This window comes from Pistacia vera, unplaced genomic scaffold (genome assembly GCF_008641045.1).
Source record: "Pistacia vera cultivar Batoury unplaced genomic scaffold, PisVer_v2 Contig524, whole genome shotgun sequence".
Taxonomy (NCBI): Eukaryota; Viridiplantae; Streptophyta; class Magnoliopsida; order Sapindales; family Anacardiaceae; genus Pistacia; species Pistacia vera.
The window spans coordinates 449,755-460,134 of NW_022196362.1; the positions used below are offsets into that span (position 1 = coordinate 449,755).

General features: G+C 36.1%; 2 protein-coding genes across 3 annotated transcripts; both read right to left on the reverse strand.

Moving 5' to 3' along the window:
• Positions 1–1,758: 1,758 nt before the first annotated feature.
• On the reverse strand, positions 1,759–3,359 carry LOC116106874 (membrane protein PM19L). 2 transcript variants are annotated; one of them, XM_031393168.1, is made up of 5 exons: positions 2,966–3,359; positions 2,657–2,797; positions 2,346–2,565; positions 2,196–2,241; positions 1,759–2,072 (listed from the first exon to the last, which is right to left on the reverse strand). In XM_031393168.1, the coding sequence occupies exons 2-5, from the start codon at positions 2,781–2,783 to the stop codon at positions 1,956–1,958; spliced, it is 510 nt and encodes a 169-aa protein (XP_031249028.1). In that variant the 5' UTR covers positions 2,784–2,797; positions 2,966–3,359; the 3' UTR covers positions 1,759–1,955. The 2 variants fall into 2 exon arrangements, with proteins under 2 accessions (XP_031249028.1, XP_031249027.1); XM_031393167.1 differs by lacking the exon at positions 2,966–3,359 and having other exon boundaries at positions 1,760–2,072; positions 2,657–2,919.
• Positions 3,360–3,460: 101 nt separating this feature from the next.
• LOC116106872 (glutamine synthetase leaf isozyme, chloroplastic) lies at positions 3,461–8,359 on the reverse strand. Its single transcript, XM_031393165.1, has 14 exons — positions 8,203–8,359; positions 6,789–7,056; positions 6,627–6,666; positions 6,409–6,512; positions 6,280–6,328; positions 6,058–6,164; positions 5,713–5,800; positions 5,487–5,615; positions 5,302–5,376; positions 4,878–4,931; positions 4,767–4,804; positions 4,521–4,680; positions 4,347–4,407; positions 3,461–3,858 (listed from the first exon to the last, which is right to left on the reverse strand). Exons 2-14 carry the CDS (start codon positions 7,040–7,042, stop codon positions 3,719–3,721), a joined length of 1,299 nt encoding a protein of 432 aa, XP_031249025.1. The 5' UTR covers positions 7,043–7,056; positions 8,203–8,359; the 3' UTR covers positions 3,461–3,718.
• Positions 8,360–10,380: the final 2,021 nt, after the last annotated feature.

Genomic DNA, 10,380 nt, shown 5'->3' on the forward strand with positions numbered 1-10,380 from the left:
TGATACATAAATTCATCAAAGCAAAATAGACTGCAAATATATTTTTTGCTCTACATTATACATAAATTCAACCTAGCGCAATAGACTGCAGATCTCAACAACTTATACTAGTTATTTCGATCCAACCACCCAACATGTACCAACTTGTCCAACACAAAATACTTTTTCTTAACTCAAAAACTCATCCGGTAAGCAGCAAAAGTTTACAAACAGCAAAGCAATCAAGCATAAAAAGCCAGATCTACTTGCAAAAAACTCCACCTTTTTTCTTTCTTCATGAACAATGGGAGCCATATTATAAAAGTTTAGTCTAGCAAACTTCATCAAGCAACGCAAGAAATCAATGTCAGAAAGTTGTATATGGGGACTCAGCTTTATCCAACCACATTGAACTCTCTGTAGTTAAAATCTAATTACTATACTTACCATCCACACGTGTTTCGGAAGGATCCATATTGACAGAAGACTTGTGTATATGACTAATCCAACTCGCATTATTATATGCGACCTTGCTGGTAAGACAACTAGAGCCAAGAGCCATACCTGAATAATCAAAATGATTGGGCATTCAAATTAGAAATCGTTGCTTTTGTATTGGATAAGAAACTATAACCAAATATATATTTGCACATGTCTTAATTTTCTTATTACAAAAGATTAAAATCTCATTTACAATGAGAACTTTGTGAAACTACCTTTCTATGATACGACATTCTACCATAAAAAGCCAAATCCTTGAGCCAATTTTGAGAACAGACGGACAGAAAACTTTGGGTGAATCTATATTGGATGTTTAAATTAAACATAAAACCTTGGTGAACATAATTTCATCTCCTTGTCCTCAATCAACTCCTAATGTCCTAAAACTTCAAGGCACTGCCTTGAAATTTATTGTTAAGTGATAATTGCTCTCTGTAAAACCTGGGCCAAATTCACTGCCGATAACGAGAAACTGATACTCAAAGAAATCATGATTTTTTTTCCTAAACCTCTCTTTGTTTGCAGATAAAACAGAGAAATTATGATCCCTAAGCTACATGCTGTTGCAGTCTCCACTCCAGAAAAACTAAAACAGCAAGAAACAGTCATAACCCGATAGATGAATTCCCTAAATATAAAAATCATTTCATGAACAGACCCACAGATTCTTAAACATTAACGAACAAAGCCCATAAAGTGACAACAACAACCAACCAAAGAATAACCCAAAAAGCCAAAATTTCGGCTAAAACTAAAAATCACCAATTTGATTCTGGGGTCCACAGAGTGCAAGAACGTGGAAGGCGAAGCAATAAACTGGTAAATGGGACTGGCGGTGGTGGAGGAAATCAACCTGAAAACGTTATCAGCCGCAAAACCTCCAGTGGGTAACCAATTCAGCCATTTAACGCTTTCATTATCATTGTTATTGTGGTGCTGTGAAGTTCTCACTACAACATCTCTTCTCTTCAGTAAAATCCCATTAGGGATTTTGCTCAGTGAAAGGAACAATCTAGGGTTTGAGCAATTTGGTGCAAGAATTTGAGTAGAAGAAGATGGAAACAAAATTTTAGGGTTTGAGGACAGAGGGACGATGGATGGAGTCGTACACTGCGTGCAATTCATGGGCATATTTTGTTGATAACGAGAGATAGAGTAAAGTATAAAAAATTTCTCTTTTTACAGTTTGTACAGTCTGTTGTGCTTTGGCGGGAATATACTTACACTTCAGAGCAACGCTATCATGTGTATATATATATCCGTTATTATTCTTACGTTAATTCAATAAACCCTTTAAATATTTTTAAAACATAATATAAATGATCTGTGAAGAATTACATGAACTGAAAATGCTCAGGAGCTTTACACACACTCCATCCACAAAGCCTAAAAGAAATGAACCACTCAGAATACAAGCCTACATGTTTGATAAATATAGAATAATACATTAAGCAGGGTTGAATCAAATCGGAAGCTCAATATCTCCCCTGGCCCCTCTGCCAAGCAGCAGCATCTTCAACCCCGGCATGGAGACTGCCCGTGCAGAACAATTGTGTAGCGCTCACGATTATCGTCATAACTTCTAGAGTACGCTGCACCCCAGTGGGAAGTGTCAATATTTGCTTTCAACCAATATAATATACTAGCAGCTAATTTATTGTCCAAGAGAAGCCTCTTGTTATTAAGACAGTTCAGTTATCATATTGATAGCTTACCAAGTTTGAATCTGTCCACCCGAGATCAATCTCTTTACATGCCAATCTGCAGTAGGAATAATGAAAGAAACATTATAAAGTGGTGGTGCACATCCAGTCAAAACCAGGAATTATGACAAAAAATTGATAGAACAAGTTAAATTTACTTACCCCATGGCTAGCAGAGTGAGCGACCAAGTTATCAGAGAAGAGGCAGCAGCTGCATTTAAGTTGGGAACATCCCCTTGCAGGACGTTATTGAGGCCTGTGATTGAGGTGGACATGCCGACAACACCGGCAAGGAGGGAGAAAATGACGAAGAATCCGGTTGCCAGGTTTCCGAAAGGAAAATATATTGGAAATATACGAGCTGGAAGTGATAGAACGGATACTGCATTTGCACAGAGGTAACAATAGCATCAATATGTCAAATGATCTATGGTTTAGTAACTGATTCTTTGGTGTTCAGTTATCTGAATTACCTGTTTCACGAGATCTTTCAATTCCACGATTAACAGCCCATGAAGCAATTATTGTTACAATAAAATACAGACCAAGGTTAAGGAGTAAGAGAATTAAGGCTGCAGATTTGGATACTCCAGAAGCCATGGCTTTCCTTGAGGCTGAAAATATGAAGAGAAATTTGATTTGGGTTATTTTCCTTAAGCTCAGAGAAACATATAAGGGAAGATATATTCTTCCCTATTCAGAAACTGATACGCTTTTCCATTGAATCTTTTTGTTCATGAATAGCATATCTTCAGTTCAAAGATATGGCATTGATTCCTTACCCTTATTAATTGGCTTGAAAACGTGAAGGAGAAGAAATTAATTGAATTGAAGTTCCCAAAAGTGGGGTTGGTTGGTTTCTTTGTAAACTCCGGGAAGCATCCCTTTCATGGTCTGGAATAAACCTTTCTTTCTATGCAATCAAAACAAAGGAATAAAGTGCCTCTCTATTGTTTCCAAAATTTTGCTTTTGATAAGACTACTCTTACTCCATTCTTTCTACTGTTTCCTACCTTCTTGGCAATGAAAACAAAACAGAGCCAATTGATAAAAATTAATGAATAAGAATCTCAAGACAAAATTCACTACAAGCAGAAACACATTTTAGCAGTAGATTATTGAGAAATTCGGGAATTTCCCTCCCAAAACTAGCAGTGTCTTTTTTGTATTTTATTTATTTATTTTGGGGCTTAAATTAGTGACTGAAGTAATGAAATGCATAATGGTATTGCAAAACTGATGGACATAAAATGCTAATAGAAGAAGCCATTCAAACAAAGGTATGAAAGAAAATTAATGGTGCAAGCATCCAAGTAGTGCATAAATTGAAACCAACTGTGAACACATCTGATTCACAGACCGTCCTCCATCTGGGAAACCATTCTCCAATCTTGAGCAGGTAGAACCACTGACTCTTGGACGTTTTATTTACAGGACTCTCTCTAACAACTAAAAAAAAAAAACTCCCCCATGCATCGGCTTTTTAAATCCAAGAGATTGCTTTATGAGTTCCTTCAGTTGATGTTTAACCAACCTCAGACATTCAACGCCAGCTTCTGAGCAGCTAGAGCTTCAGCCTCAAGTGTTGGCTGCCACAATAATGTGGTTTCTGCCAGTAATGAGGTCACAACATAAGGGTCCATGTTTGAAGCTGGACGCCGATCCTCTAAGTAACCTATACAAAACCATGGGCAGCACCAAGAAGTGGATCATCAGTGGAGGTGATGCTTAAGGTTAGAAGTCATACCCAAAATTTACAAAAGCCACAATTGGAGTCTTTGAAAATCATTGAGAAAATATATTTGAGTTACTTTAGAGGAAAACATGTAATAAAACCTACAGAAATTTTTTGAAAACATCAGATTTTACTCACAGGATCTTCACTATTCATGTTAACAAATCTTGTTTCAAGGAAAAATCTTTTTATAATAAGGTCATAGACTATATGGATTGGATTTATTTAAGTTTGAACTTCAAACCAGAAATTTGAATCATTTAAAGTGATCAAAAGAATGAAAGCCTATTCCCCTCTTTGCAGCACTATAAAATGCTGTCACAAACAGTTGATATTGTGTGATCAATGTGTAGTAAAAGTTCAAAAAAACATCCCCACTTCACCCTACTATTTAAAATAAAAACTCATGGTGTTATTGAGCATAGTACCTTTGCCTTGTTTCTCAGTGTCACGTCCCACACGAATTGAGCAACCACGATTAGCCACCCCCTGAATGGTGAAAAGATACACTTCATAAACAACTTGAGTAGATAACTTCTTTCATCTAATTTTTCTCTTGGACTTTAAAGGAAAAGAAAGAAATGGTTATCTTCTGAGCATACCCAAGAAAATGTGTCGATGCTGGCTGTTTCATGCTTTCCTGTCAATCTTCTTTCATTTCCTTCACCATATGCACTAATATGATCTTTATGGCGAAGTGACAGATTCAAGATTGACCTCTTTATTGCTTCATACCCTCCATCTTCCCTCATAGACTTGGTACTGTAAGCCACAACAATTGAGCTATTACTAATGCTCGATTTAACCAAAAGTTATTTTTATCTACAATATTATGACTTTCCAAATACCTGAAATTGGTGTGGCATCCAGCACCATTCCAGTCACCCTGTTAACATCAAGTAAAGGTGTGATCAGCGTTGAGAAATATCAAGAACTGAAGTTGATGAAGATTATATTACCTCTATCGGTTTCGGATCAAGTGAGAGAACAACACCGGCTTGCTCTGTGATTCTCTGTCAAAACAGAGGAGAAACAGAATCATTCAGTATAGAAATACGTTGATCATAAGCACATGATTAATTTTTATGTATTCAATCTGTTTAGGATACATTTCGAGAATGCTAGTTTGCTGTAAGCTGCTATATCATGTTCAGCTTGAATTTCTATTCAAGTTATTTGAAGGGGTTTTTAATCAGAAACATTGTGAAGACAGGCTATAAAAAGTTTTACATCAAAAATTTTCATTGTCAACACATTTTGTGAAGCACACTAGTAGATTGCAGCACAGAGTATATTTCCGAAATGGAACGTTTTTGCCATTAAGATCATTCTTCAACTAAATAGTTATTATGTAGTACCAAAGAAACTATGTAGAAGAGTTACCTCAAGAATGTATCTCGAAATCCAGATGTGATCTCCAGCGTCAATGCCGACACTGGGACCTACTTGATATTCCCACTGCAAAATAGGTGCAAGATTAAATAAGAATGAATGAACAAAATTAACATGATTGTGATGATACTGAAGTCCATGGACAAGAAAGAAAAACCAAAGGATAAGAGGTAAACCTGGCCTGGCATAACCTCCCCATTGGTGCCACTTATGTCAATGCCAGCGTATAAGCAAGCCTTGTAATGAGCATCTGAAATGTCACGGCCGAACGACTTATCAGCCCCAGCTCCACAGTAATAAGGACCCTGAAAACATATAAGAATCATGCACCAAAATGTTTTTTATCCTGAGCTTTTGTACATTACTGTATTATATGATTAATGATTGTGAACAACTCATTACCTGAGGACCTGGATAGCCTCCAACAGGCCAACCCAAGGGCCACTTCACATTTGTTTGAAGTAAGGTGTACTCTTGTTCTATCCCATACCTAACATAAAAGTTATAGGACATAAGAGAAATTTTATATTACAACCTAAAAGTTTAATGATGAATAAATAAGTGTCGCAATAATAATCTCTATGTACGAAACAAACAGTAATCAGTTTCAAAAACTGCATATTTGACAGTGGTAGAATCAAAGTGAAAGAGAAGTGAAAATATTTAGGTTATGACATGATGAGACATATTTAATTATCAAGAATGGAAATTAAACTTGAAGATCAAAGATAAATGAAAAATGCATACCATGGAACTTCAGCCACCACCTTTGGGTCACTGAAAATCTGAGCAGCCTTGTGGCGTTTGTTTGTAGGGATGGGCTCGCCTGCTGGCGTGTATGCATCACAAATGACCTTGCAAAACATATAACATAACATCAAAAGGCAGTATAACTTTTTGTATCAATAATAGAAAGTCAAACCAATCCTAAAATCTATTTCTGTTTACTTAAAACTGAATGACATTTACCAAGATGTTGTTGCCTCCACGGAAAGGGTCCTTGAAAATAGCTTGAGGGCTGGATAAAGGATTCAATTAAAAACGTTCTTGTGATGATAAGCAGAAATATAAAAACAGTTCCATCTCACAAGATCTTACTATAGAATCACTTCACTATCTTCACCAGGTGCTTGTCCAGTACTTGATCCATCGTAATTCCATTTAGGAAGCTCAGATGGATGTTTAACAGGCTTTGAGATTGTCTGCATATCAGAAATATCAATGGTTAAAGACACGAGGAAGAGCACTACATGTTAAATGAAATGTTGAGAAGCTTCATTTTTTATTCTTGTAAGTTAATATTAAGATCATATTACCCTTGACTTGCTACGCAAATCGATCCCAGAACCTCCAATCCTGTTTCAAAGTGAGTTAGCATTACAAAGGATCATTATGCCAATGCTGAAAGAAAATGACCGAAGAGTCTTAGAAAGAGCTAAATATGCATTTTAGAAACATATATTAGCAAGAAGCTGTACCAAATGTATTCAGCAATGATCTTATCTGTGTATGCAGTGATGTCCAAATTTAGTAGATTCTCCAGCCTATTGATAGTGCTGTTTTCAGACTTCACAGCGAGCACTCTAAATTTAGCAGTACTTTTGGCCGCTGCTTTCTTGTTCTGCTTCAGCAACAGAGAACTCCACATTTTTGTGGTCATGGAACTTGCAAGGTTTGAGGTCTTTGGCATGCTCATCTGCCATTGCGTCGAAGGTGCCAAAATCTGTGCCATTTCCACCTACTCCCCTACAAAATTTAAACAACTAATGCTCAACAACTTAAAGCTTGAAAAACCAAAAACATCCAGGTCTCATTGAACTTTTATTTCAATTTCTTAATAAAACAAGACTAGTTATATACAATTTTTTTTTTTCTTCTTTTAGTAACTAAGAACATAAGAAGTACAAGTTCACATGCACACGATGTAACAGAGAAGAGCTTAGCCTTACACGAAACAAACAATGGCTGCAGACTAAAATGAGTGAAGTGTCATTTTGAACTAAGATGCTAAAGGAATATACTTGTAAGTGTTGCCCTTTCACTATTTCACTCCACACAACTTATCATATCAAATTAATGTCAGTTACTGATTTCTTGGTTATATCATCATAAGTAATCAAATTTATTGTCTTAGTGTGCAACCACTTTTGGCTTTTGGTGATAAGAAGCTGTCAAAATGAAACTGATTTATTAGTTCAATACATTTGAAGAGGCCAGGCCTTCCAGTTCACTTTTGTGTAAAAAATACTTTTTTTATAAACAAAAGGATACTTTACAAAAAAGAGAAAAATAAATTAAATGAGAGAAATATAGAGTTTCTGCCACATTTGATGACAAGTGGAAAGAAGTGATGATATACACACAGCAGTTGGCTATGCAGTTGATAAGTGGAAGGCCAGTTGGCTGATTGTTTACTCCGTTTCTTGGCTTTATATCTTATCATATTTCAGTGGGCCTCAAGGGTGTAGTGCATGCATGTGTGCTTGTTGTTTCTCATTAAAAGATAAAATATAAAAACTGAAAGTTACTGTACACCGATGCTAGCTGGATGACAGTCCTGGAGGATCAAACAAAACAAGAAACTGATAACTGATATAAATGAAATGTTGGAAGTGATTCTCGAGGTGAATGAAAAGCATTGTGTGTCTCAAGAAGATTCTACCAGCACCTGAGCTCAATTCTCATAAATGACTTTTAACACTTGAACATGTCAAAGAAAATGAAGAATCACATTCTGGGGATATCTAGAAACTAAAATAAATGCTAGATTCAGTTGGTTGCAGGTATATAATAAATCACCAACTGTACCAGTTTTTTTACACTTTTTGCCCAATTTCACACACTAACCACAGCCATTGTCATGAAATATACTGAAGTTGACAAAGAACTAACCTGAGAGCCGCCAGAAGTGTCTTGAAGAGCAACCAAAATGATGATCTCCAAGCTTGCCTTGACAGAATAAGAGAAAGACTCAAATGGTTGTTTTTGGTGCCAGGTCTTAAAATAATAGAGGTTGATATCAAAAAGTTTTGTTGGCTTTTCCCATATAGATAGGGGTGAGCTATGAGTGGAGGAAAATAGTTCTTGGTCTCTTTAGTGACTCCAAGAGAAGCTTGGACCATATTAATATTTTAAGATAAGGCTCCCAGCTTCTCCTTTTCTGCCTCCTCCGCCCCTATAGTAACACGACAACTAAGATTGGTTCCCTGTATTTTCTTGACTTTGGAATAAAAAAAAAATAATTCATAGTTTCAATGTTGGTTTAAGCCTTGGAATCGCATTTAACAATACTTCTTTGAACAAGAAAGAACATGGGGTTATGAAGAGTGTCGTGCTTTGAAGTCTTCACACTTTGGCATATGTTGTTTTGATTCCAGTGAATAACATTAAAGTTTATTAATAAAATTAATAAGATTGATTTGCCCCAACACTTTGCTTACACTCAAATTGTGTTTTTATATGCTTTTTGGTTGATGATGAATGTGGGTTGCCTGAGCTTTGGTACTGAATATTCATTTCTTGTAGTAAGTATCCCATGCATGCTTGAGAATGGTGGTTGGAGACTAAGACAATTCGCACTTTTGGGACCACTGGATAAGAATTAAGAGGCCTTGTTTTAGAGATGCACATGTTTAAATGCTTTATTCTGATCTTTGATCTGAAATCTAGTGGCTGAATATTTGTTTTTAGTATTCTGTTTGGGTAATACTATATGTACAAAGAACTATACAATATTCTGTTTTGTATCCATGGAATTATTTAGATTAACAAGTCAATTGAAACCTATTAAACGTTGGTTTTTTTATATGCATTTTGAACTGTTCCTATTGCAAACCCAAAACTAGCAGGCTTCGGATTGATGAGATTCCTACCCAACAGGTTGAAATATTTGATTAAGGCTATGGGGGATTGGCTGGTCAATGTTGTGTTTAGCCAGATATTGAGTTAAAATATAAGAGAATAATCCCAAGAAGAAACTCAAAAAAGGACCAAGTACAGCCACGTGGAGCAGAAAAAAACTTGAAGCCACTCAAAAGAAAACAAGCAAAATGCAACACCATTTCCAGGAAAGAAAATCCAGCAACAAAAAAACAGACACATAGACTTCTCTTCGGCGCGTTTGATTCAGAACATATTGAATTACTGAAAAGTTAGATTACCTTGAAGATTCCTGGGAATCTTTAGAAAAATTTGTTTGGTTAGCTAGAATAAATTTGTGGTATGTTAAATTAATATGTTGATTGAGAGAATAATTAGTGGGTATATTAGTAAATTACCTAATTACCCTCTTTTAAATATTAATATATATTATTTTTATTATTAATTTTCGAATAATTTCTTTTAACCCCCAACTTTCAGATTTAGCTAAAACACCGCACTTATATAAAACTTTATATTATAACAAAATCACCCGTACCACACACCACTGCCCGCCATTGCCATCCGCTATCATGAGTCGCCAAAAGAAGCTGGAAAATGCACCGTTTAGATCGAGCAACCTTGGCTCTTCGTCAATGGTGGAAATGAGATCGGAGGAGATTGAGGCAGAGGAGACATGATAGAGCAACAACGGAGATGTTGAGACCAAAATAGATTTGGTCGTAAAAGGCCAGATCCATGGCCCTTAACGGCCATATCTCATTCAAATATGGCCAGTAACGGCCAGATCTGCTCTGATGTGCCTTTTGGCCATTAATATGGCCAGAAAAGGCATATTGGAGCCTCTCGGTGTCTCTCGACGATTCAAGGCATTCCAGCGATCTCCAACGACTTCACGTGGTGGCCGCGATGGTTTGCTGGCGGCAGGTGATGATGGTGGCTTGGGTAAGCTGAAATTTGTTTTGGTTTCAAAGATAATTTTGTCCAAAAGTTAATTAATTGGGGTGAAATGGAAAAGCAAGATTTATATAATAAATTTAAAAATAAGAGTATTATCTCCTAAAATTATATTAATAGGGATATAATTATAACAAAAAAAAATTACTAGGTATCTTACAATACCTAAGAAAATGAAGTTATAAGATTACCTCCAATATTACCAACAGTAACTACTATTGGTATTTGAAGATT

Excerpts from the sequence above, each read along its gene's own strand:
- LOC116106874 (XM_031393168.1), bottom strand. The coding sequence starts at position 2,783 with ATGGCTTCTGGAGTATCCAAATCTGCAGCCTTAATTCTCTTACTCCTT. Across the intron at positions 2,242-2,345 it reads CTCACTCTGCTAGCCATGGG|ATTGGCATGTAAAGAGATTG; the intron begins GTAAGTAAATTT and ends TTCCTACTGCAG. Across the intron at positions 2,073-2,195 it reads GGTGGACAGATTCAAACTTG|CGTACTCTAGAAGTTATGAC; the intron begins GTAAGCTATCAA and ends ACTGGGGTGCAG.
- LOC116106872 (XM_031393165.1), bottom strand. The coding sequence starts at position 7,042 with ATGGCACAGATTTTGGCACCTTCGACGCAATGGCAGATGAGCATGCCA. Across the intron at positions 6,513-6,626 it reads ATTTGCGTAGCAAGTCAAGG|ACAATCTCAAAGCCTGTTAA; the intron begins GTAATATGATCT and ends TCTGATATGCAG. Across the intron at positions 4,932-5,301 it reads TTTCGAGATACATTCTTGAG|AGAATCACAGAGCAAGCCGG; the intron begins GTAACTCTTCTA and ends CTGTTTTGACAG.